Source organism: Bufo gargarizans, chromosome 6 (assembly GCF_014858855.1).
Source record: "Bufo gargarizans isolate SCDJY-AF-19 chromosome 6, ASM1485885v1, whole genome shotgun sequence".
Taxonomy (NCBI): domain Eukaryota; kingdom Metazoa; phylum Chordata; class Amphibia; order Anura; family Bufonidae; genus Bufo; species Bufo gargarizans.
In genome coordinates, this window is record NC_058085.1 from 59,095,809 (window position 1) to 59,122,944 (window position 27,136).

At 45.0% G+C, this 27,136-nt stretch overlaps 2 protein-coding genes across 2 annotated transcripts in view; one reads left to right on the plus strand and one right to left on the minus strand.

Annotated features, from left to right (window-relative positions):
* The window catches only part of C6H17orf67 (chromosome 6 C17orf67 homolog), a 107,567-nt gene extending 94,379 nt beyond the window's left edge, over positions 1–13,188 (minus strand). The window contains exons 1-2 of the mRNA XM_044299934.1: positions 13,090–13,188; positions 12,694–12,794 (exon numbers count right to left, since the gene is read on the minus strand). The gene's annotated coding sequence lies outside the window, so the exon portion shown is untranslated. The remainder of the gene's footprint in view (positions 1–12,693; positions 12,795–13,089) is intronic.
* DGKE (diacylglycerol kinase epsilon) overlaps positions 1–22,404 on the plus strand; it is a 28,519-nt gene extending 6,115 nt beyond the window's left edge. Inside the window, exons 5-11 of the mRNA XM_044299933.1 lie at positions 6,832–6,989; positions 8,840–8,888; positions 9,049–9,162; positions 12,918–12,989; positions 18,121–18,248; positions 21,376–21,487; positions 21,646–22,404. Coding sequence (XP_044155868.1) covers positions 6,832–6,989; positions 8,840–8,888; positions 9,049–9,162; positions 12,918–12,989; positions 18,121–18,248; positions 21,376–21,487; positions 21,646–21,846 — 834 coding nt within the window. The 3' untranslated portion in view covers positions 21,847–22,404. The remainder of the gene's footprint in view (positions 1–6,831; positions 6,990–8,839; positions 8,889–9,048; positions 9,163–12,917; positions 12,990–18,120; positions 18,249–21,375; positions 21,488–21,645) is intronic.
* The last annotated feature ends 4,732 nt before the right edge of the window (positions 22,405–27,136 follow it).

A 27,136-nucleotide genomic window follows, 5' to 3' on the forward strand; every position in this document is an offset into this window, starting at 1 on the left:
CATTTTTGTGTGTGGCATGGGAAACTGAACAAGCTGGATCCAGCTAGGGTTGAAAGGTAATCTGGTGTCAACGATATACCGCGGTATCGCGATAATTCTGTTTACAAATAATTTTGTGACGTCATAGGAGTGGTCATATGCGCACTGACCGCTTCTAAATCTGTCAGCCAGCCCCTACATGGTGCATATGCGTACCATACATAACATATTAGTTCCTGCAGCGGCCGCCCCCGGCTCCTCCTCGCTCCCATATTCAAGTCTCTGCCCACTGGCCAAGCACAGGAGCGAGGCGCGCATAGTCAGTCAGCAGTCCGTGTCCAAGCCAAGGTGGGGGAAGAGGAGTGAGAGACCCTAACGGCCCGGGTGTCAGAGATAAAGGTTATACTGTCTGTCTATGTCTTCTACGGCCCTGGCCCTGCCTGCAAGCGGCACGGCACATGGTGATGGCACGTGATCTCTCATAGCAGGCCTTAGGGAATAATATACAGGTCATCAGGAGTCCCATCGGTATAAGAGCCTCATACAGTATAATGTCTCCCTGTTGCCCCCATACAGGAGCAGCAAGAAGACATTACTGTATGTGGGCCACAAGACATTAATATACTGATGGGGGGGGTTACAAACTGTTGTCCTATACAGTATAATGTCACCTTATGGCCCCCTTACAGTATAGTTCCGGAGTCCAGACAGTATAATGTCTCCTGGTGGCCCCATGCAGTATAGTGACTCTGGTAGCCCACTGACTGCCCAGCGGTCATCCCATACAGTTATTAATGTCTCCTTGTGCCCCGCTGCCTGCCCATGCAGTATATAATGTCTCCTTGTGACCCGCTGCCTGCGCATGCAGTATATGTCTCCTTGTGCCCCGCTGCCTGCCCATGCTGTATATGACGTCTCCTTGTGCCCCGCTGCCTGCTAATGCAGTATAATATTATTATTATTATTATTATTATTATTACTTATTATTAAAGCGCCATTCCTTCCATAGCGCTGTACATACGAAATGGGGTATACATACATAATACAGACAATTGCACTAATTATAAACAAGATGAGTTACAAACTGGTACAGAAGGAGAGAGGGCCCTGCCCGTGAGGGCTTACAATCTACATGGTATGGGAGAAGGACACAGTAGGTGCGGGTGAATCTGGTCATGGCGGTATAGAGGCAGCAGGGTCACGGGTTGTAGGCTTGTCTGAAGAGGTGGGTTTTCAGGTTTCTTTTGAAGGATTCCACTGTAGGTGAGAGTCTGATATGTTGGGGTAGCGAGTTCCAGAGTATGGGGGATGCGCAGGAGAAATCTTGGAGGTGATTGTGGGAAGAGGCAATAAGAGGAGAGGAGAAGGAGGTCTTGTGAGGATCGGAGAGTGCGTGTGGGGGTGTATCGGGAAAGTAGCTCAGAGATGTAGGGAGGGGACAGGTTATGGATGGCCTTGTTTGTGTTTGTTAGTACTTTGAAGTGAATTCGTTGGGCAATGGGGATCCAGTGAAGGGACTGGCAGAGGGGAGAGGCAGAGGAGTAATAGGGTGAGAGGTGGATTAGTCAGGCAGCAGATTTGAGGCTAGATTGGAGGGGTGCGAGAGTGCTAGATGGAAGGCCACAGAGGAGAATGTTGCAGTAGTCTAGGCGGGAGATAATGAGGGCATGTACAAGCATTTTTGCAGATTCAAAGTTAAGGAAAGCACGGATGCGGGAGATGTTTTTGAGTTGGAGGCGGCAGGTGGTGGAAAGGGCTTGGATGTGCAGTCTGAAGGAAAGGGCAGAATCCACAGTCACTCCAAGGCAGCGGGCTTTGTTGACTGGGGAGTGTGCAGCCATTGATCATGATAGATAGGTCTGTTGGGGGGGGTTGAACAAGATGGGGGAAAGATTATGAATTCTGTCTTATCCATGTTAAGTTTAAGAAAGCGAGAGGCAAAGAAGGATGATATAGAAGATAGACATTGTGGGATTCTTGATAGTAAGGTGGTGATGTCTGGACCAGAGAGGTAGATTTGTGTGTCGTCAGCGTAGGAGTGATACTGAAAGCCATGGGACTCTAAGAGCTGTCCCAGGCCAAAAGTGTAGATAGTCAAAGAGGGAGCAGGAGGAGAGGTGGGAGGACAGTTCTGAATGGACATGTTGTTCAAGTAGCTTTGAGGCATACGGAAGAAGTGATATGGGGCGATAACTGGACAAGGAAGATGGGTCAAGTGAAGGCTTTGTGAGGATGGGTGTAATGGTAGCATGTTTAAAAGCAGAGGGGAAGACACCAGAGTTTAGTGATAGGTTGAAGAGATGAGTTAGGGCTGGGATAAACACTGTGGTGAGTTTAGGGATGAGGTGGGATGGGATTGGGTCAAGTGCACAGGTGGTCAGATGAGATTTGGAGAGTAGAGTGGAGAGTTTTTCTTCTGTAATGGTGGAAAAGCAGGTTTTGGGAGAAGAGAACTGAGCAGTTGTGTAGAGGGTCTGTGGGGACTGTGCAGTAAGGCTGAGTTCACACGGGCGAGATTTCCGCGCGGGTGCAATGCAGTAGGTGAACGCATTGCACCTGCACTGAATCCTGACCCATTCATTTCAATGGGGCTGTGTACATGAGCGTTTTTTTTCATGCATCACTTCTGCAATGCTTTAAAATCGCAGCATGTTCTATATTCTGCGTTTTTCACGCAGCCCTGGCTCCATAGAAGTGAATGGGGCTGCGTTAATAACGCATTGCATCTGCAAGCAAGTGCGGATGCAATGCGTTTTTCACTGATGGTTGCTAGGATATGTTGTTTGTAAACCTTCAGTTTTTTATCACGCGCGTGAAAAAAGCATCAAAACGCATTGCACCCGCGCGGAAAAAACTGAACAACTAAACGCAATTGCAGCCAAAACTGACTGAACTTGCTTGCAAAATGGTGCGAGTTTAACTGAACGCACCCTGAACGCATCCGGACCAAATCTGTCACGCTCGTGTGAACTCAGCCTAAAGCTTTCTCTGATGTGGACTATCTTTTGTTTGAAATATTTGGCAAAGTCCTCAGCTGAGAAGAGAGGAGAGGGTGGGGGCGCTGGGGGACGGAGAAGGGAGTTAAAAGTGCTAAAAAGTTGTTTAGGGCTGTGTGACAGGGAAGATATGAGAAGTAGGCCTGTTTTGCATCAGCGAGTGAGGATTTGAATATGAGGAGGGATTGCTTGTATGCGGTGAAATGATCTTTAGAATGGGATTTCTTCCATCGCCGCTCAGCAGCCCTGGAAGCTTGTCTGAGTTTTTTGGTCAGGTTGGTGTGCCAGGGTTGTCTGTTGATTTTCTGGATTTTGTTGTGTGTGAGGGGGGGGGCAACAGTGTCGAGAGCTGTACTTATTGTTGTGTTATATAGGGTGGTAGCAGCTTCTGGGTCTTGGAGGCAACAGATGGTAGAGAGTGGGAGAAGTCAGAAAGCAAGCGAAAGTAGAGATGTTTGAGGTTCCTGCGGGGGTGTGCTAGTGTGTGGACCGGGGGAGCTGCAGAAGAGACCAGTGAAGAGAAGGTGAGTAGGTTGTGGTCGGATAGGGGGAGAGGCGTATTGGAAAGGTTAGATAGGGAGCAGAGGCGGGTAAAGATCAGATCCAGAGTGTGACCATCTCTGTGGGTGGGAGCTGAAGACCACTGTGATAGGCCGAAGGAGGAAGAGAGGGACGGGAGTTTAGAGGCGGCCGAGTGGCATGTGTCAATAGGGATGTTGAAGTCACCCATGATGATAGTGGGGATCTCGGCAGAAAGAAAGTGTAGTAGCCAGGTGTTAAAGTGGTCAAGAAAGATGGTGGCTGGGCCTGGAGGGCGGTAAATGACTGCTACTTGAAGGTTGGAGGGAGAGTAGATGCGAACAGAGTGTACTTCAAATGAGGTGAGCGTTGTGGAGTTGGGCTGTAGGAGCAGGTGTCTGATGGGAGAAAACCAACTCCTCCACCATGTTTGCAGCCCGGGCGGGGGGTGTCAGTGAATTGAAATCCACTATAAGAGAGTGCAGCAGGGGAGGAGGTGTCTGGGGGTGTCAGCCATGTAGGGCTGCAACGATTAATCGATGTAATCGATTATATTCGATAACTGGATTCGTTGTCGACGAATCCAGTTATCGAATAATCGCCGATTCGTTGCTATTCGGGCGGGCGGGCGGGCGCTGCATCTTTATTTTACCTTTTTACAATGACGCTCCCGCTCCTGTAACAGCCAGGCAGAGCGGACGGCGGCGTAACGTCACTCAATCACGTGACGCGCCTGCTCCGCCTCCTTCATTCATGAAGGAGGCGGATGTTACAAGGCTTAGAAGTTTAGAAGCAAATCTTGAAATCTACAAAAACCCAATTTTTAGGGACCACTACAGCTCTGAAGTCACTTTGCGAGGCTTACATAATAGAAACCGCCCAAAAATGACCCCATTCTATAAACTACACCCCTCAAGGTATTCAAAACTGATTTTACAAACTCCGTTAACCCTTTAGGTGTTGCACAAGTGTTATTGGCAAATTGGGATGAAATTTGAGAATTTCATTTTTTTGCCTAATTTTCCATTTTAACCCATTTTTTCCACTAACAAAGCAAGGGTTAACAGCCAAACAAGACTGTATCTTTATTGCCCTGACTCTGCTGTTTACAGAAACACCCAATATGTGTCCGTAAACTACTGTACGGCCACACAGCGGGGCGTAGAGTGAAAGGTGCGCCGTATGGTTTTTGGAAGCCAGATTTTGCTGGACAGTTTTTTTGACACCATGTCCCATTTGAAGCCCCCTGATGCACCCCTAGAGTAGAAACTCCATAAAGTGACCCCATCTAAGAAACTATACCCCTCAAGGTATTCAAAACTGATTTTACAAACTTCGTTAACCCTTTAGGTGTTGCACAAGAGTTATTGGCAAATTGGGATGAAATTTGAGAATTTCATTTTTTTGCCTAATTTTCCATTTTAACCCATTTTTTCCACTAACAAAGCAAGGGTTAACAGCCAAACAAGACTGTATCTTTATTGCCCTGACTCTGCTGTTTACAGAAACACCCCAAATGTGGCCGTAAACTACTGTACGGCCACACAGCGGGGCGTAGAGTGAAAGGTGCGCTGTATGGTTTTTGGAAGCCAGATTTTGCTGGACAGTTTTTTTGACACCATGTCCCATTTGAAGCCCCCCTGATGCACCCCTAGAGTAGAAACTCCAAAAAAGTGACCCCATCTAAGAAACTACACCCCTCAAGGTATTCAAAACTGATTTTACAAACTTTGTCAACCCTTTAGGTGTTGCACAAGATTTAATGGAAAATAGAGATACAATTTTAAAATTTCACTTTTTTGGCAGATTTTCCATTTTAATATTTTTTTTCCAGTTACAAAGCAAGGGTTAACAGCCAAACAAAACTCATTATTTATGGCCCTGATTCTGTAGTTTACAGAAACACCCCATATGTGGTCGTAAACTGCTGTACGGGCACACGGCAGGGCACAGAAGGAAAGGAATGCCATACGGTTTTTGGAAGGCAGATTTTGCTGGACAGTTTTTTTGACACCATGTCCCATTTGAAGCCCCCCTGATGCACCCCTAGAGTAGAAACTCCAAAAAAGTGACCCCATTTTAGAAAGTACGGGATAGGGTGGCAGTATTGTTGGTACTAGTTTAGGGTACATATGATTTTTGGTTGCTCTATATTACACTTTTTGTGCGGCAAGGTAACAAGAAATAGCTTTTTTGGCACGTTTTTTTTTTTGTTATTTACAACATTCATCTGACAGGTTAGATCATGTGGTAATTTTATAGAGCAGGTTGTCACGGACGCGGCGATACCTAATATGTATACAATTTTTTTTATTTATGTAAGTTTTATACAATAACTTCATTTTTAAAACCAAAAAATTGTTTAGTGTCTCCATAGTCTAAGAGCCATAGTTTTTACAGTTTTTGGGCGATTATCTTGAGTAGGGTCTAATTTTTTGCGGGATGAGATGACGGTTTGATTGGCACTATTTTGGGGTGCATATGACTTTTTGATCGCTTGCTATTACACTTTTTGTGACGTAAGATGGCAAAAAATTGCTTTTTTTACACTTTTTTTTTTTTTTTTTTTTTTTCTTTTTTTTCTTTTTTTTTAAAAGGACACTGTGTAAGGCTTAAAGGGGTTGTCTCACTTCAGCAAATGGCATTTATCATGAAGAGAAAGTTGATACAAGGCACTTACTAATGTATTGTTATTCTCCATATTGTCTCCTTTGCTGGCTGGAGTCATTTCTCCATCACATTATTCACTGCTGCCCAGAAATAATGCATCTGTATGAGGACGAGTGGCGACAGTAGCGTGGTGAACCATCGCTCATCCCCATACTGTGAGCGCTGCCACTCTTCACCCCCACTGACGAGCAGTGCGAATGCAGCATAATCTCCATTGCTGCTGGTTACATAGTTACTGTGGGTTGCAAAAACACATCAAGCATGGCTGCGAGGTGGGAGTCAGTTTTGGGTGATTTCGGGGAAATGTACCGACCACAACTCCAGCTTTAGTATAAAAATATGACCTGAAGGCAGTGAGAAGCCTGAGGTTACAGTACATGTTATTACTAATTTATTATACATGGTCCATTTATGAAGAAGTTAGAATCTGGAAAAATAGCGGAGCCCGGGTCGGAAGTTTGACGTAACGACTCCACAGCCCTGCCATCAAGATACATTAGATATAACTAGATCACTTCTGACCCTTGACATCTTTTATCATTAGATAAGTATTTCTGTGCAAAAATAATATTCTGAAGGCATAACGAGTGCCTAGTGCTGACAGGACGATGAAACTATACAATGATGGGGATAATAACTCTTAAGCTCTGCATCCATGTGTTTCCAGGGCCAAGAAAATGTCATTCCACAAGTAGCGGTGCTACCCCTTGGAACGGGCAATGACCTAGCTAATACATTAGGATGGGGCGCAGGCTATGCCGGGGATGTTCCCGTGGAGCAAATACTTCGAAATGTAATGGAAGCAGACAGCGTCAAGCTCGACAGGTGAGGAGGAAAACGTTGCATTCAGTAGTTTAATGGAGTAGTGTAGTTGCCTCAGCAATCCCTGAACTTTACAAGTGTTCGAACAGATCTCCTACGCCAGGGATCAGCAACCTCCAGCTGTTCTGAAACTACAACTCCCAGAATCCTCCTTTCACTTCCATGGGACAGAGCAGCCAAGTATGTGTGCATGCTGGGAGTTGTAGTTTCACAGCTGCTGGAGGGCCGAAGGTTGCTGATCCCTCTACTACACTATCCTCTCTGAGGGAGTTTTCTGTGATTCAGTGTTTTCATGTTAAAAAGCTGTTTAACTCTTTTCTATCTGGGATATTACGCCATGGTAACTGGTTTGACTCCTGTGCCGAAACCATCACTTGCAGGCTTAGGCTGTATTATACCCTAATGACAGGGATCAGAGATTGACATCTCCAGGACTGTCCAGTGTCATACTACTGTATGTCCTAACCCAGTGATAGGCAAACTGCGGCTCTCCAGCAGTTGCAAAACTACAACTCCCACCATGCCCTGCTGTAGGCAGTCTTTGCATGCTGGGAGTTGTAGTTCTGCTGGAGAGCCGCAGTTTTCATATCACCGTCCTAACCAACAGGAAACTTGTAGAAACGTCAATCAAGAGGGCAGGGGCTGGGGGTGGTTTACAGCTGATAGCCCAATACACTGCCTTGACTCATGAACGTTAAGCCGACACATGCTTTTTCATTAACAAACAGGGCATAATTCATTAAAACTTGGTTTTCTCTCTTATACTAGCAGTATGGCAACATTGGGAGTGTTTCACTGTCACCCATGTATCAATGTTATCAGTTTTATTACCCTCAAACTGCTGACAGCCTCCTTTTTAAAGGAGTTTTCTCCCCTTAGTAATTGCATTGTTATAATATGCCATGTTTCCAGTTGGTGAACCCCCATAGATCCTTAGAGAAGAGGCTTTAGTGCTAGCCGGGTGCTTAGCCACCTTCACAGTGTTTCTCTGCACAGACACTGCTATACCACTCTATGCTGTTCTTCCCTGGACTTTGGGGGCTATGAGTGTCTCTGAGCAAGAGAAAAACCAATGACAACTTGGTCCTTTCATTCTCGGGATCAGTGGTGGTACCAACTGTATATAGCAATATGCACCGATCAGCCATAACATGAAAACAACTAATAATTACATTGTCTGAAGGCCCATCCAGGGTTGAGATATATTAGGCAGCAAGTAAACAGTCAGTTCTTGAAGGATCTGAGCATCTCCAAAATGGCAGGTCTCATGGTGTGTTCCCAGTTTGCAGTGGTTAGAACATACCAAAAGTGGTCCAAGGAAAAACAAACGGTGAACTCGCAACAGGGTCATGGGCACCAAGGGTCATTGATGCCTGATGGAGTGACTGCTAGCCCATCTGGTCTGATCCCACTGAACACTTGCTTTAGCTCAAATTTCTGGAAAAGTTACTATGGGCTATGATAGAAAAGTGTTAGAACATACAGGGCTGTGTATGGAACCGTGTAGCCACCGACTTGTTGAGCCTTGTCTACCACCAAAAGTGCATACTGAAGTATCAGAACTTGACAATAGAGCAAGGAAAACATGGCACCAGGATGCACTGAAAAGAAGACAAGCCAACAGAGACTATGTGATGGTCCAGGCAATGTCCTGCTGGGAAACCTTAGGTCCTGGCCTTCATGTGGTTGTTACTTTGGAGTTAACATGACTGTGCAGGTGTTTGATCTCTTCCTCAGTATTATCTTTGTACCACACATTTTTACTGTAATCCCAAGATACTAGGAGTTTATCTTCTGTACATGGGGCAGGAATGCATCCATAGCTATACAAAGGCATGATTTCTCTTTTTCAGGTGGAAAGTGCAGGTTACTAACAAGGGCTACAGTCTGAGGAAGCCAAAGGTAAAAAGACCCCTTTATTGTGTTAGTCTTGGGTAATATACAGCAACACATTACAGACAAACCTAAGCCATGCTTTAGTGCCACACTTTCCAGATGTGTGACTTTACATACTTGATGTTAGTAGGACGCTGTAATAATGGGAAATCTCTCTCCTTTTTAGGTTTTGTCAATGAATAATTACTTTTCCATAGGTCCTGATGCCTTGATGGCATTAAACTTCCATACACACCGGGAGAAGACTCCTTCGCTGTTTTCAAGCAGGCTTGTTAATAAAGTAAGTTTCTAGGAGTAGCTTGTGAAAGGGGACATGCACATTAGGTAATTCTGTGAGACCAGCTGACCATGTAATTTGTATGAGGGTGCCCCAACTGTCCTGCGACTCAGATGTCAGATGGACATTCAGATGCCAGGGTGTATTGTAAGGGCATCTTTAAGTACTGATTGGTTCTGTCCCCTTTTAATTTTTATTTATATCACTTTTAATATTCTGTATAATAAAGTTTCCCTTGTAATGTAGTGGGTTAGAGAAGTACCCATCCCCCATTGTGCTGATAAGACCATACTCCTGAGTGATTTCAGAGATATACACGATGCACAGTTGAGGAGGGGCTGATGAGAATAAGTCTGGTTTGCACACATACATTTGGGGGACTCCAGCTGGAACTTCATCCTAGGTAGCATGTAAGTGATGATTTGCCCTATCAGTCATGTGTTATAACATGGTAGACAGCCATGTGTTATAGCATGACCGACGGAGTCTCACCCCGTAGTGCATGTTGCGTATTTAGGCTAGTGATGTATTTACTTTTTATTATTTTATTACTTTTTACACTTGGTAAACATATTTATTCACTTAGCCTGCATAAACGTATTCATTCTCCAATCTTTTGAATTCACGTTACGTTACACAGGGGGGAAAAAAAGGATCGGGCAGATCTAAATTAACAGGGTACAATCAACGGCCAGAGGAGTCTGTTCCCCTCTCACCATTGAGAACACATGCACACTTGTTTGAATTGAGCATTTATACGTATAGGGGTGGATTTGTAAGATATGGCTGTTTGCCAAACAAGCGTTCGGCTTATGACTATGACCTCCTTTTTTAAATCAAATATTTTTTTATTGATTTTATATCAGTTTAAAGTAAACAATACAATGTGAAATCCCTCCCCAACCCAATCTTGCAGCCATTATAATGAACAGTATAAATCAGAGTTCAAGGGTCCATCTTTTATATCTTCTTGTCTATCACAAATCGTTCATGAAAACAGAAGTATGTCCTCCACTGGGCTCCCCAGACTCCATCATCCCGGCACACATTACCCTCTCACACACTCACTACAGCCATCCATAGCAGTACTATACAGAATGTCACCATTCTTAAGTTCCCAGATTTCAAAATCCTACTTTCCCATTATCCTCAGGACACTAGACTAAGATATCGTAATGGTTTATCCACATAGACCATATTTTATTAAAATTTTTATTGTTCCCTCTTTTCTGATACACGTAGCTTTCTAGTTTAACTAATATGTGTAGTTTATCAGTTGTGACAAGAGTGGGGGATCAGGAGCGATCCAATGAAAAGCTATCAACTTCCTAGCTTGATATATTATTCTCAGGACAGCCAGCTTCAATTCGCTAGTGACGGGGATATCTCCTACATGGCCTGACTATGACCTCCTTAACTCCCTTTAGTCTGATGATTGTAGCCATTTGCAAATTTGGCCAAACATCTGGGAGCCAGCGAGCTTCTTGGCAAAGATGGTTATTTGTAAAAGAATAGCTTCTAAAACATTTTAATAAAAAATATCTGAGATGGCCGCAAGTGCTGTGGTCATAGTCCTGTTGTCCCTCATGGTAAATCAGGCCAGGAGGAGCCCAGATTAGCATACGATAACCACTTTTGAAGGCACAAACTCAGAGAAAGAGAACTTGTGCCGGTACTGGCATTTTAAATGGGTGTATGTAGTCATTTGTTTGATGAAATTCTTGACCCTGAATCTTCTAGGCAGACTTCATCTAGCAGTAGGATTTTGAGTCTCCAAGCACCTGAGTGGTACAGTCATTGATTTGATTTAAGGGGTTATCCAGGTTGCGCCTTTATCCCATGCAACATCCACTTCCGGGATCGCGTGCCGTACATTGGGCACGTGATCCTAGCCTGGGATTAGAACCCACAGCCCATGTTTGAGTCTGAATCTCTCGCCAGAGCGCTAGCGAGAGATTCAGATTCACGCATGCACTGCGAGTTCTAGGCTAGGATCATTGCCATACATTGAGCACGTGATCCTGAAAGTGGCCGCTGCACAAGGTTGCGGCACAACATCAGCATTTTGGCTTTCCAGTTTTGAGATCCGGCAGAGGATCTTAAAACCAGGCCAAATGGTACAGTTTTGTCCCCATTCATTGTCAATGGGGACAATACCAATCAGTATGCATCAGTTCCATTTGCTGTGTTTTGTGTCGTATGCGAAACAGAACAACCCCGATCCAGCATGAAAAATCAACGTAAGCCAAGGGTGCCGGATCCAGGTATTTTTTTTTTTTACCGGCAAAAATCTGATCTGTCCCCCATTGACTTACAATGATTTTAATGCTGGATGGGGTTTGTTCCGTTTCGATTTAATACAACCGCATACGAATGGAACGAATGCATAGTGTTGTATTGAATGAAACAGATCCGGCAGAGGATCTCAAAACCTGACTAAAAAAACGCTGATGTAAAAGTAGCCTAACTCGTTTAATAGCTATAGCCTGTAGCACATTGCTGATAATATATTTTGCATAATTTGCAACATGTTCCTTGCCTTTGTGTACACCTCAGAGTTTCTATTGGTGTCTAATAGGTGGGGTCCAAGTCACCTGCTAGTATAGATCTCTCCATTTAAAAGGTACCTAAGCCTTTGTAAATATATATATATATATATATACACACACACACACACACACACACACACACACACACACACACACACACACACACACACACACACACACACACACACACAGCAGTTGTAAGGGATCGTCTCTTTTCAGGGGGTCACACTCAAAGAGATCTCACCAGACAACGGATTTTCATGTCCAAACTCTGCATTTATTTTGACAGTCTTCTTATAAAGGATAGTCCAGTTATACATCACTGGGTGGGGTGAGGTTCCCGCACCGCCAACACTTAAACTCCTGCCCTTCTAGGCGCTACCTAAACAAAATACGTCCCTACCTCACTCATAGAGCACAGTTCACACATGGACAACATATGTGGCTTTCCTCAGCCAACATCAATACTGCAGCCTCAAGGCTGTGGCAACTCCAGTACCTTTTGGGGGAGTGTGGCCCAGTAGTCCTCCAGACGCTGGGCATGCAACCCTCGTTCTCTAGGTGTTGCTAGGTCCTCCAAACCTCAGGCTATTCAAAGCCTTGTGGCCCCTCAGTCCTCCTGACTGAGACCACACACAGAGCCTCTGCTTCACAGAACAGTCTCGCTCTCCCTCCTCAGACTGACCTACTCTGAGGCGCCTGATTACAGCAGGCCTCATCTGCGATCACCTCAGGTAGAAAGGAAAACCCGTACTGGAAGGATGTGGACTGGGAACTCCCTCTACCAAGCCTAGCCACCAGTCCAAGTAAAATCCAGCCCAGAAAATGTATACCGAAATGTCTCAGCAAACTATGCTTTGCTGAGACTACTGCCACTCTCTGGATTTTACCCGTCTCACCCATCTGAGGTACCTGAAGTGGGACAACACACCTTCCAGCACTGTTCACATTACCACACAGTATTGGCACTTTAAGACATGCTTACATTTGCATTGGAGGCTCCATTTGGGGCTTCTGTCACAGTCAAAAAAAAAAGCAGAGTAAAAAGTCCTAGATGCAGGTCTTTCGTTATTTTTTGTTTTGCTCCTGTAACAAAAATAAAAGCACTGATGTGAACATGTCCTTACTGAAATTTTAAATGTCATTGAAAGTTGCGTAGCTTTTTTAATTTTACAGGTAAATGGTGTCTAATGTTTTATTGTGTTTCAGGCAGTATACTTCTTTTATGGAACCAAGGACTGCTTGATCCAGGAATGTAAAGATCTCGACAAGAAAGTTGAGGTAAACATTTTGAGGAGTGGTTTGCTATAAACAATACAAGTGTGACCTTAAAGGCTATGGACACCTTTGTGCACAAAAAATCAATAACCCCATATCTTACCGTAATGCAGCAGATAATAAAATTGCACTTGTTTGTTTACTGGTATCAGCTTTGCTTCACTTGCTCTCATAAATGCTCTTCTATGAATTTTGCTCAGAGCTATCATCTCTTGTGAGGCTCTGTGGGCGCTCCTGTGGATTTCACCAGCACAAGCTCTGCTGCCCCGCCCCACATCCTGTTACACTAGCACAGCTAGCAGCCACTTACATATAGGCTGCTGGAACTTGCAAGTGACTTTGTAGTAAGATTTCATTCCAATCCACAACATGGTGAGTCTTACAGTATGCTGCAGCCTGTAATCAGCAGATCTATTTCTCACTTTCCATTCTGTAGAAAGTCCATTATTTGTAGACGCAATAGATATTTCTGCTGATAAAATTAGTGCAGCGAGCTACAGTCAGAACCATGGCGTTATAAGCAGGATATAGATCTCTTTACTGACAGCTCTCACTACCTGCGCTCTCTTCTTAACACAGTATTGTGTGCAGTCCACATAGTGAGCGCTCACTTTTCCCTTACAGATTAGTACAGTGTGATGACACACAAAGCTATGTACACAGCGGGGGAGATTTATCAAAACTAGTGCAAAGGAAATCAGATCTTTTTTCCCAATGAAGCGGTAAAAAATGAAAGGTGGAATCTGATTGGTTGCTATGGGCAACAAAGCCATTTCTACTTTACACCAGTTTCATAAATTACTTATTAATATATATAATTTATGTGTGTGTAAAGGAAAAAAATGTCCGCACTCTCAAACACTTTATTCACCGCTGTGGCCGCAATGTTTTCAGCTCATTCACAGAGTCTTTTTTATTAAGCTATGAGCTAAAACGTTGCGACTAGTGTTTCAAGCTCTGAGTACAAGGTTCACGTTATCTCGTTATGGATTGTGCTACCACGGACCATAAGGGTCCGGTCACACGTTTGCAACTGTTTTGCGTTCCACAAATTGGGGCACATATGAATTTTTGATCACTTGGTATTACACTTTTTGTCATGTAAGGTGATTTAAAAAATGGCAAATTTTTTGGCACATTTTATTTTTTTACAGCATTCACCAGATGGTTTGGATCACATGAGAGCAGGTTGTTACGGATACAGCAATACTTAATATCTGCATTTTTTTTAATTTTAGTTTATACAATAAAAGCTTTTTATTATTTTTTTTTAAATCATGTTTTTATGTCTCCTTTTTTGAAAGCCTTATTATTATTATTATTATTATTATTATTATTTTTTTTTTTTTTTTAAACAATTGTCTTAGGGTCTCATTTTTTGCGAGATGAGATGGCGGTTTGATTGGTACCATTTTGGGGCATATATGGCTTTTGATCACTTGGTATTACACTTTTTGTGATGTAAGGTGATTAAAAAAAATAGATTTTTATTTTTTGCCACTTTATTTTTTTTATGGTGTTCACCAGATGGGTTGGATCGCATGCTATTTTTATAGAACAGGTCATTACAGACATGGCGATACCTAATATGTGCATTTTTTTTAAACATGTTTGAAAGCCATTTTCTTTTTTTTTTTCCTTTTTTTTTGGATGATTGGCTTATGTAGGGGTAGTATTTAGTGTTAGGACCCATCTAACAGAGAACGCCTTGACGTATGGCAGACGGGCTCAGATTGTTTTGTACAAAATGCATTGGCCAAGCATCTCACTTTATAAATAAGCGTAGCATTAGTAGCGAACTGCTAAGGCAAATTTGCAATTCCATCATAGTTTTTTTTTTATTTTTATTTTTTTATGGTGTTCACCATGCGGTAAAAGTAACACAATCCTTTTATAGATAAGGTCCTTACAGACGCGGCGATATCAAACATGTTTAGTGTTTATTTTTTACATTTTTAACCGGGATATAGGAAGAAGTTAGATATGTTTTTGTGTTTTTTTTTTTTTTGTTTTTTTTTTCCGTTTTCACTATTTATTTTTATTTATTTTTTTTACACTTTTTTTTTTTTTTGAGTCAGACCCACTTGATTATTGAAGATCCAGTGGGTCTGATGCCTCTACAATAGTATATTCTCATTCACAGTAGGCCTGATCAGGCTCAGCTATACCATGGCAATCTGGATGCCTGTGAAGGCGCCTGGTTTCCATGGTAAGCTCCCTCCCTCAGTATACCCTTCAAGCATCGGGCCACTGCCACAGCAGAACAGCGGCCCAATGATTATCCCCTCCATGCAGTGGTCCCTAAGAACCTCGACATGGAAGGGGTTAAACAGCCATTTCAAGTAGAGTGTCAGCTGTATGTTGCAGCTAACACTCTGCCCCGCTGCTGCTCTGCAAACCTTTACTGGGGGGGAAGGGGGGCTTGTTGCGTCACCAGCCATCCGGAAGGGAGGGCTTGTTGCAGGGGTTATGTCTGCAGTTTGAAGCAGACTGTCAGCTGTATGTTACAGCTGGCAGTAGAGGTCGCACTACATTTTTTCCAGAAGAGTAAAAATACTCCTTTTAACAATTTTGAGGAGTATTTTTTTAGCCAAGGAGGAGTATGAATTTTGCAGTAATTCACATATATAATGCATAGACCTACATAAAGTTATGGGGTTGCTATTTCTGCAGGGAAACCATTGCTAGTGTCCCATGCAGAAATAAATGTAGATAATTTTACATTTATCCAACATCATACACTAAACAAGAGACCGACGCTGCCGTGCACAGTGCCCACCCGACGCTGCCGTGCACAGTGCCCACCCGACGCTGCCGTGCACAGTGCCCACCCGACGCTGCCGTGCACAGTGCCCACCCGACGCTGCCGTGCACAGTGCCCACCCGACGCTGCCGTGCACACACATGGCTGGTCACATGACTGTGAAATCACCACAGGTCCTGTAACTACAATGTATTGTTTAGTCCAGGAGCTGCTCCTGGTGAGAGAGATTTCTGTGGGGGGCGGAGCTTCATGTGTGTCGGATCTGGCAGCTTCTGATACAGCGCTCCTGACTAGGGGGGAGGGGGACCGAGACAGCGCGCGCTGCCGTGTGCACGGGAGGAGTTACAGTAAATCTGTCAGATGATGGATTCTCTGTAAACTCACTAAGCAGCCTGCTGTGCATAGAAAGAACAGCAGGCTGTAGAACAAAAATGAAAAAAGATAAAAAGAACCAATTGGAGAAATGATTTTCTCCACAAAATAAAGTAGTGTAAAAAAATTTTTTTTTTTACAAAGGTGTCCATATCCTTTAAAGTTTTCTTATGTAAATTTACAGGTGTCTTCTAACTTTTTAAATCTTTCAGTTGATCTAAGGTTACTTTATATTGTACATGTATATTATATATTCGAATTTGTAAAAAAATAACTGATAGGGGTTTTCCGAGATTTTTTTTTTTAACTGATAACCTAGCCCCTGGATAGGTAATCCGTATCTGATCAATGGGGGTCCAACATCTGGGACTCCTGCCGATCAGCTGTTGGATAAGGTGTTGGTGCTCACAGTAGCGCATTTTACAGCAGCTGTGCTTGGTATCGCTCTCGGCTCCGTTCACTTGTGGGGCTAAGGTAACCCTAAGGGCCTTATTCGCACAGTCAGTGTTTGATCAGTGATTTCTATTAGTGATTTTGAGCCAAAACCAAGTGCTGGTCCAAAACACAGAACAGGTGCAGATCTTTCCCTTCTATCTTATGTCTGTGTAGGATCCACTCCTGGTTTTGGCTCACAATCACTGATGGAAATCACTGACCAAACACTGACTGTGTGAATAAAGCCTAAGCCATGGGACCGATGAGAAGGCACTGGTCTTGTTCAAAGGGCTGATTGGCGGAGGTCCCGGTTGTCTGATCCCCCACCGATCAGATACTGATGACCTATCCAGAGGTTGGGGCTCATGCACACGACCGTATGTATTATCCACATAAGAGTTAAAAAGATAGGAGGCAGTGCCTCATGTGTGGTGCTGTTTTGTATTAAGATAGTGACATCCAAAATTGTTGCGCTTACCCTCTGCTGTTGTGAGGAGTCACAACAGCTATATCTCGCTTCGCTGGTATTATCCGACCAGCATACGGAGTGCCTGCACTGCTGCCTTGGTTCTTACCCGTGCCGGGGATGCGGCCGTCGGGATGAAGCGATCAGTGAAGAAAGATTGGAACCTCTGTATCAGCGCTGTCAAGTATTGGTATTTACGGTCAATGCGTTTCAAGGGCGTTGACCATAAATGAATTACTATCTGCTTTTACCAATACTTACAGTCATGGCGTTTTTCAAGAAAATTACGTATTTCTCACATACAAGACTCATTTACATATAAATCTATAAAATCCTTTTTTAAAGACATTAAAACCACACAGCCCTATATGACACGTATATTGCGGACATACTAGCGGCGATCTAGCCGTGCATGTCCGCAGCTCTATAGCCCCAAACCTGGTGACAGAATCCCTTTAAGGGTGCCAATAATTTTGTCCTGCCCATTTTTGGAGTTTGGTGTGACATTATGTCCAATTTTTTGCTTTTTTCCCTCCCTTTTTTGGTTTTGTTCCAATACACACAAAGGGAATAAACATGTGTATAGCAAAACATGTTACTGCAACACTTTTCTGTGAGAAATACGTCATTTTTTTGAAAAATTTCAGGGGTGCCAACATTTACGGCCATGACTGTATCTGGTACTGCATCCCTGCTGACAGGGCTGATACAGAGGTTCCAATATTTCTTCGTTATTATCCACAAAAAATACGGATGACGTCATTGTGCATTCCGGAATGGAATAACTGGCCCCTAATAGAACAGTAGTATCCTTGTCTGTAATGCAGACAGTAATAGGACATGTTCTATTCTTTTGCGGAAATACGGAATACAGAAACAGAATGCACGCAGAGTAACTTCCTTTTTTTTTTTTTTCTAGCGGACCCATTGAAATGAATGGTTACGCATACGGTCCACAAAAAAACCCAGAACGGACGCGGAAAGCAAATACGTTCATGTGCATGAGCCCTTAGGTCATCAGTTAAACAATCTCAGAAAACCCCTTTTTAATAGTCCTAAAATTGTTTGCCTTTTAATTATGAACTTTGTAACTGCAGCTTGAATTGGATGGGGAGAAGATATCTTTGCCGAATCTTGAAGGAATTGTGGTTTTGAACATTGGTTACTGGGGTGGAGGCTGCCGTCTGTGGGAAGGAATGGGGGATGAGCCATACCCGTTATCTAGGTATGTGTCTGTATTGTACTTGTTACATCTATATGATTAATCATGAAGTCTCCAATGTACTTAAAGGGAACCTGTCACCTCCCAAAACCACCCCAAGCCGCCAGCAGTACCTGCCTGTAGCCAGCAGCGTGTTTCTGATGATGCCTTTATTCCTGAAGGTAGAAGCAGCAAAAGTACTGAAAACGTTGTTTTATCCCCTGCCCGGCGCGCTTCTCCACACATGTTTGAAGTCACGGAGGCAGCGGTAATCGCGCCCCTTCCCTGCCCCTTTGTTGTGACTGACAGCGCTTATGCACGAGAGTTCGGCTGCCTTTGCCGAACAGCCGGCTGTCAGTCACAGCGAAGGGGCATGGTTGCTTTGACTTGAAGCAAGGAGGCCGCTGCCTCCGTGACTTCAAGCATGTGTAGAGAAGCGCTTCTGGCAGGGGATAAAACAACGTTTTCAGTACTTTTGCTGCTTCTGCCTTCAGGAAGAAAGGCATCATCAGAAACGCGCTGCTTGCTACACACAGGTACTGCTGGCGGCTTGGGGTGGTTTTGGGAGGTGACAGGTCCCCTTTAATACTCTTACCTACGAGGCACTGTTGTTGTTGATTTTTTTTTTTTGTTTTTTTTTGTTTTTTTTAGACACTATTGGGGCATTTTCATCATTATATTCTACTCATTTTGAGCTAAATATTTTTTCTACTGTCTCTACAGCTCTCACTTTCGGTGCGTTTGCAGACTATTTCATTTTGCTTCAGATCTGTAGCCTTTATTTTTACTTTCATAAACTGGTAAGAATGTAGCTCTACCAAGTGTTTATGAGCTGTCAGGGGTTCAGAGATGAGAGCTAAAGAGCCATCAGAGCAGCTCTTTGATGGATTCACTGAGAAGCAGAAGCAACAGTCTGCAGATGCACTGAAAGTGAAAGCTGTAGAATGAAATCCAAATTAAAAAAAAGATTTTTAACCAAATATGAGTAGAATGCAGTGACAAAAAATTGCCCCCAAAGGTGTTCATAGTCCCTGTTTTTTCAATTTCATATAATTTAATAGAGAATGGTGTAATTAGCAAATTTGCCGGCATCCACCTGAAAAAAAAAAAAGCTGTAAAGTTATGGCCACTAGGGGTCTCGGTTCCACCTAAGTTGCAGTCCACTGTCTGTCAAGCAAGATCAGTCCTTAGCAACAGAGGCACACAAGACAACTCGCTAAGATCCTGGGCCCGGTAAAAGAACTGCTGCAACTCAGTTTTTAAAGATTATAGGAGCCTCCTGTGTGTCTGTCATTTCCCCCTCCTTATCGGTTGTGTGAGCTCTGGAGATAAAAACAAACATAAGGCAAAGGATGTCACAGCAGTACAGTGCTGGCAGATTTCACCGAAGGGGCGCACTTCCTGCTTCTGAGTGAAATGCATGCTCTTGAAGTATAAAATCTACTGTGACCTATTATTTTGACGTCTGCAGTGTATAAAGTTGCCTGTGCCATCTTTTTATCTGTCTCCATGTCCCTGTTCATTTTTTATTGTTTCTGTGGCTAGATCAATGACTTTTTTGGGTGCCCTACTGTATTTTTTTCTATGAAAAGGATTTCCAGTTACAGAAATGATTATTAAAAGATGCTAACTGTACAAGATCATTGAGTAAATGTGCCTGTGTACACTATTTTAAAGGGAACCTGTCACCAGTTTTATGCTGTCCTAACTAAGGGCAGCATAAATAAGTGACTGATTCTCTTAGCAAAATGCTGGGTCACTTTCTTTAATTGACCCAGTTAATCTGCCAACATCTTGTATTGAAAAGCTCCAGCTGATAATGAAGAGTCATGAATATTCATGAGCTCCTGACTCTCCCCGCCCACCTGCTGCTAAATGACAGTTTGTTTCCATATGAATCAGCAGCAGGTGGGCAGGGGAGTGGCTATAGCTCTGAAGTAAATATATGCTGGACTCACTGACATCACGCTGGACTCAAATCAGCTCATTTAGCATGCGGCATCTTTGTGTGTATATTATGAGGTAACCATCTGTCACACCAGTAGGTGAATACATCTAAGGCACTTTTTAGTAGTTAATGATTGTATATAATTAGTTGAATTATAATCGAATATCCACATGACAGGTTCCCTTTTAAAGGGGTTCTCCAACCAGTACATTTTCAAGTGTCAGAAAGGGTCAGAATGGCATTTAAAAAAATTAATTTAAAAAAAGTGTGTGCCTGTGTCAACAGTGCATTGTTACTCTTTGTATTGGAAGTTGTTATTTTTGACACGTGGGTTTTTACGCTGGTCTGGCAGCTTTTGGCAAGTGGTTGTAGTTAGCACTTCAGATTGATCTATTACAACCTTTTAAAAAGTCACAAAAAACTGTGCAGTTTTAGGTCTGTAGGGAGTAGCGTACGAAAACTGGATTTTAACACCTCTAGGCTAAAATGTTGTGTTTAAAGATGTGCCAAATTTAAGATGCAACATTTGATAAAAGTGCAAATTATACCAAGGCAGACTTGAAGAATAAAAAAGTTTTAAGAAATCCTTTTCTTAATAAAATTTCCTCAGTGTTTTTATTGTGCAAAAGTAGTAAAACGTACCCGGAAAATAAAGTTTAAAGGTTTCTCCTGGACCAGCATACTGATGACCCATCCATAGCAAAGGTCATCAACATGAGATTGGAGAGGGTATGACACCCAACACCCATTCACATAAACGGGAGCTGATCTGCAGTACCCAAGAATGGCCACCACTCAGTGTACAGAGCTGTGGTGTTCCCCTCTGTACACTGTCATGCAGATGCGTTATGGGAAAAGTAAAAAAGTTATGGCTCTTGTTACAATAAAAAAAAAAAAAAAATGCTTGGTCCTTTTTAATTCAGGTTTTTAAATCATCTGCCAGATCTCAAACCCCAAATTAAAAATACAGATTTGAAAGTAGCCTTATTATCTCAGACAAACTCTTTAAGGAGTTATATAAACCGTATATAAACAAGTCTCCCAATTTGGTTACAGTACAGAGACCTGCGAATGTTATTGGCATTACAAGCTCATCATGCGTGTTAAACATTTAAAAAATATTTATTTATATTTTTTTTATATGCATCTTTTTTTATCTCCTCCTCCTTTTCCACTTGACTTCTTCTCTTTTCTTTCCCAAAGGCATGATGATGGGCTGTTGGAGGTAGTGGGAGTTTATGGATCTTTTCACTGTGCTCAGATTCAGGTTAAGTTGGCAAATCCGGTCCGTCTTGGCCAAGCTCACACTGTAAGGGTAAGTAAGCAGTTTTTTTTGTTTTTTTTTTTAGTCTCCATCTCAGCATCTATATCAAAATAAATCCCGAAGTCTTGTAGTTTTCACTCTGGCCACTGAGCCAGACCTGTTTTTGTAGAGATAATGTATGTACGATGCTATTCTCTTTCATTCCACAGCTGATATTGAAGAGTTCAAGAATGCCAATGCAAGTGGATGGCGAGCCATGGGCCCAAGGGCCATGTACAGTCACCATCACCCACAAGACCCATGCACCTATGTTGTACCATGTAGGAGAGCAAACTGATGATGATGAAGATCCTTCCAGTGACTCAGATCAAGACCCACAAGATGCTGCGAATCATGGTTTGGAAATGTAGGCAGTCACTACCGCTTACACAGATCGGTGGATCCACTTACAAACCGTCCTTGCAAGGAGCAACCTCTTTATTTATTCACTTTTATTAATTTATTTTTTTATCTGTTACATTTTGCTATGCGTCTTTATGACCGTCTTTTAACTAGTTTACCTCTGTCACGACTGAATGTCATGTAATACGTTTGCACCTACTGTTTAACTGTGGTGTTGTCATAGTCTTAGAAAACGTCTGCTGTGTGAAGGTTCACCGTCATTCCAGTGACATTTCTACAGTTATTACTGGTGTGAGACAGCACTGCAGTGGAAAGGTAAATGATATATTAGCAGATCACTGTGTAGCGGAGCACTGGTTTTTAGACTTTGTGGTTACATGGGCATATTTTGCCAGAGGATTTCGAGTCCTTCAGGTTTGGTTTACCTTTTAAGATCTTTTTATCTTACTAATATTGTTTACTGTATCTTTAGATTATATAAGACTTTTCATATTTTGTTACGTCTTAAAGAGGTTCTCCGGGCTTTTAATATTGATGATTAGGTCATCAATATCAGATCGGCACCCCCGCCCATCAGCTGTTTGAAGAGGAGGCAGCGCTGGCATGGCGCGCGCCTCCTCTTCAAACAGCTGATCAGAGGGGGTTCTGGGTTTCGGACCCCCGCCGATCTGATATTGATGACCTATCCTGAGGATAGGTCATCAATATTAAAAGCCCGGAGAACCCCTTTTAAGTTTCCAAACTCCATAATCCCATGAATAGTCATTTTTGCAGGGCCGTTTACGTTCAAGATTTTTTTCATATATTTTTTTTTGCAAATAAGCAAAGTCTCTCTGTAGTGCCATCTGTAGTGGCAGAAAACAGTTTTAGCTTCTAGAGGAGAGCTAGTTTTCATACTTTTCATTGTATTAGACTCCATACCCCAGCCTGATCTCTGTAAGGGTAACTAGTACCCCTGAACGTTAATTTCTTAACCTGTTTTGTTCTACCACACGATTTGTAAAACAGAATAAGTATTAACCCAAACGTGTAAGTTGTAAGGCTGGAATAGGCCATGCACACATTGTCAGCTGTGGATTTCACCCTATGCAAGCATGCCCCCAATATTTTTCCGCCAAATGTGAATGGGGTTTTCAGAGTATTAAAGGGAGTCTGTCACCACATTTTAGCATGTTAGACCGTTAAAATAGGGTTATGTGATCCAGCCAGAACATAAAAACTGTACCTTTGCGGTAGAAAACGGACTTTTCAATTTGCCGAAAACGAAGTTATAAGATTATCTTCTGAGCCCTCTCAAGTGCCCAGGGCGGTCTCTCAATCATCGGAGCCCCAGGCAGGCACCTCCTAAACGGCTGATAACTCCGCCCTCCGTGCGCCTCTGCCCGCCCGTTTACTCCCCTCCCCTGTCCTTTTCCACTGCTGCTGTGCGGTCCAAATCGTAGCGGGCGCATGCGCAGTAGGTATTGCGATGCCCTGCCAGGAGCGGGCATCGCATTGCGCATGCGCCCGCTACGATTTGTACCGCACAGCCGCAGTGGAAAGGGACAGGGGAGGGGAGTAAACGGGCGGGCAGAGGCGCACGGAGGGCGGGGTTATGAGCCGTTTAGGAGGTGCCTGCCTGGGGCTCCGAGGATTGAGAGACCGCCCTGGGCACTTGAGAGGGCTCAGAAGATAATCTTATAACTTCGTTTTCGGCAAATTGAAAAGTCCGTTTTCTACCACAAAGGTACCGTTTTTATGTTCTGGCTGGATCACATAACCCTATTTAACGGTCTAACATGCTAAAATGTGGTGACAGACTCCCTTTAAAGGCATTGACTCACTAACACAAACCCCTTTTCATATGCCCTGTTTGGTCATATGAATGTCTTTAGAACGAATCCTCAGTTTTGGACCCCCTTAAGGGCTTACCTGGCTCATCTCTATATTACATGAATGACCACCATGTAATACTACATTTTCCCTGAAGTAGAAGCAAATTTACTCCGCGATGATGGACTGAGTTTAGCAACCGTTTGGAGATGTAAAACCTGCTGGTCTCATGGTTTGGACTGACGACTTTTGTCCAGTAGACATAAACGTATGCAAGATACAAGAGAAGTAAATGTTTCCAACGGTTTTCAGCTTCTTTATGCTCGCTTGCACACAGCCATATCTAGAACAGAATGGAACAACTTTCCCGATTGGGTAGAGTCCTGGACTTCATCACCACTGATCACTTTGCAAGCCAGGCCTTATGGTCCCTTTGCACGTGTTGACAATCTAGCAGATTGTCGGGAAGGAAGCCTTCCGCCAATCTGCTGATCGCTAACGGAGGAGACCAGTGCATTTCCATGCAGCAAGCTCCTCCAGAGTATGGGGAGGAGCAATCCCTAATGCCATCGCTCTTCCTCCTACTGTCTTGTTGTTTCCTGGCATCAGATCGTGTTTACGCAGCGAGATCTGCCACTGGGAAATGATGACCATTTATGCTGCATAAAAGATACAATTATCCGATCAACGAATATTCTTGCTTATTTATTGGGTAATTGGTGGCGTATTTACACCGAAAGATCATCGCTAACCAGTGTTACTAGTAACGCTGGTTAGTGATGATATGTTCAATTGTTGGCATGTGTAAAGCCCTTTAGCCTGGGCCATATTGGTTAACTGTTGAGTGTTTGGACCAACGGCTATTTCTCCCTTTATACACATGCACACGTAGCTAGACTGATCGTGCAAGTGTTCTCAGTAGGGAAAGGGGAATAAGCTGCTGCCAGACACTTCTCATACTGGCTTGACTCTCTTGAGAACAAAAGGATTAGGCATGTTGAAGTCCAGATGATCAGTCCTTCTATCCCCTTACCTCTACCATTGACAGAGAGTTGTGAGGCCCCCATACACATTAGATGGTGAGCCAATCCCATAAGTTATAGCCGTAAAGGTAAAAACGGCATTCATATCCAGTACTTTTGTATTATTATTCTGGTTTAGATAGAAGTAGTTTAAATAACAAAGTCAGAATCATATGCTGCTCTACAATGTTTAGGGGCATCTGTTAGCAGATTTGTACCTATGACTAGGGCTGCAGTAAACTAATATTTTTGTAATCGAGTATTCTATCGATTATATTTCTCGATTCATCGAGTAATCTAATAAGAAAAAGCTACTTAAAATAACGTACGTAATTAGGTATGTATAAAGTTATTGGTTTGAAGGGGTTAATAACTTTATACATGCCTAATGCCAAGGTGCTTCCATTAACCCCTCCAAACCAATAACTTTATACATGCCCATTGGGTTTGGAGGGGTTAATGGAAGCACCTTGGCATTAGGCATGTATAAAGTTATTGGTTTGAAGAGGTTAATGAAAGCACCTTGGAGGTGCCTTCATTAACCCCTCTCTAAACCAATAACTTTATACATGCCAAGGTGGTGCTTGCAGCCTCCATTAACCACTCTCTCTCCATCTGCTTGCCCCCAGCCTCTGATCTGCCTCCCCCCCCCCCAGCCTCTGATCTGCCTCCCCCCCCCCAGCCTCTGATCTGCCTCCCCCCCCCCCAGCCTCTGATCTGCCTCCCCCCCCCCAGCCTCTGATCTGCCTCCCCCCCCCCCCAGCCTCTGATCTGCCTCCCCCCCCCAGCCTCTGATCTGCCTCCCCCCCCCCAGCCGCCTCTGATCTGCCTCCCCCCTCCCCCCAGCCTCTGATCTGCCTCCCCCCTCCCCCCAGCCTCTGATCTGCCTCCCCCCTCCCCCCAGCCTCTGATCTGCCTCCCCCCTCCCCCCAGCCTCTGATCTGCCTCCCCCCAGCCTCTGATCTGCCTCCCCAGCCTCTGATCTGCCTCCCCCCTCCCCCCAGCCTCTGATCTGCCTCCCCCCTCCCCCCAGCCTCTGATCTGCCTCCCCCCTCCCCCCAGCCTCTGATCTGCCTCCCCCCTCCCCCAGCCTCTGATCTGCCTCCCCCCTCCCCCCAGCCTCTGATCTGCCTCCCCCCTCCCCCCAGCCTCTGATCTGCCTCCCCCCTCCCCCCAGCCTCTGATCTGCCTCCCCCCAGCCTCTGATCTGCCTCCCCCCTCCCCCAGCCTCTGATCTGCCTCCCCCCTCCCCCCAGCCTCTGATCTGCCTCCCCCCTCCCCCCAGCCTCTGATCTGCCTCCCCCCTCCCCCCAGCCTCTGATCTGCCTCCCCCCCCCCCCAGCCTCTGATCTGCCTCCCCCCTCCCCCCAGCCTCTGATCTGCCTCCCCCCTCCCCCCAGCCTCTGATCTGCCTCCCCCCCCCCCCAGCCTCTGATCTGCCTCCCCCCCCCCCAGCCTCTGATCTGCCTCCCCCCCAGCCTCTGATCTGCCTCCCCCCCAGCCTCTGATCTGCCTCCCCCCCCCCCCCAGCCTCTGATCTGCCTCCCCCCCCCCCCAGCCTCTGATCTGCCTCCCCCCTCCCCCCAGCCTCTGATCTGCCTCCCCCCTCCCCCCAGCCTCTGATCTGCCTCCCCCCTCCCCCCAGCCTCTGATCTGCCTCCCCCTCCCCCCAGCCTCTGATCTGCCTCCCCCCTCCCCCCAGCCTCTGATCTGCCTCCCCCTCCCCCCAGCCTCTGATCTGCCTCCCCCCTCCCCCCAGCCTCTGATCTGCCTCCCCCCCTCCCCCCAGCCTCTGATCTGCCTCCCCCTCCCCCCAGCCTCTGATCTGCCTCCCCCCCCCAGCCTCTGATCTGCCTCCCCCCCCCCAGCCTCTGATCTGCCTCCCCCCCCCCCCCCCCCAGCCTCTGATCTGCCTCCCCCCCCCCCAGCCTCTGATCTGCCTCCCCCCCCCCCAGCCTCTGATCTGCCTCCCCCCCCCCAGCCTCTGATCTGCCTCCCCCCAGCCTCTGATCTGCCTCCCCCCTCCCCCCAGCCTCTGATCTGCCTGCCCCCCAGCCTCTGATCTGCCTGCCCCCCAGCCTCTGATCTGCCTGCCCCCTCTGGTAACGCAACCGCCCCCCCCCTCCCCAGTATTAATCATTGGTGGCAGTGGCCACAGGGTCCCCCTCCTCCCCCCCATCATTGGTGGCAGTGTCAGTTCCGATCGGAGCCCCAGCAGTGTAATGCTGGGGCTCCGATTGGTTACCATGGCAGCCAGGAGTCACGCTACTGAAGTCCTGGCTGCCATGGTATGTTAGTGAGCAGAGAGCAGCGCATTATACTCACGTGCGCTGTGGCCGCCGGTCGCTCCTTCTTCTGTCTGTGCGGCGGATTGCTAATGCTTACAGCATTAGCAATGCGCCGCACAGACCTATGAGAAGGAGCGACCGCCGGCCACAGCGCACGTGAGTATAATGCGCTGCTC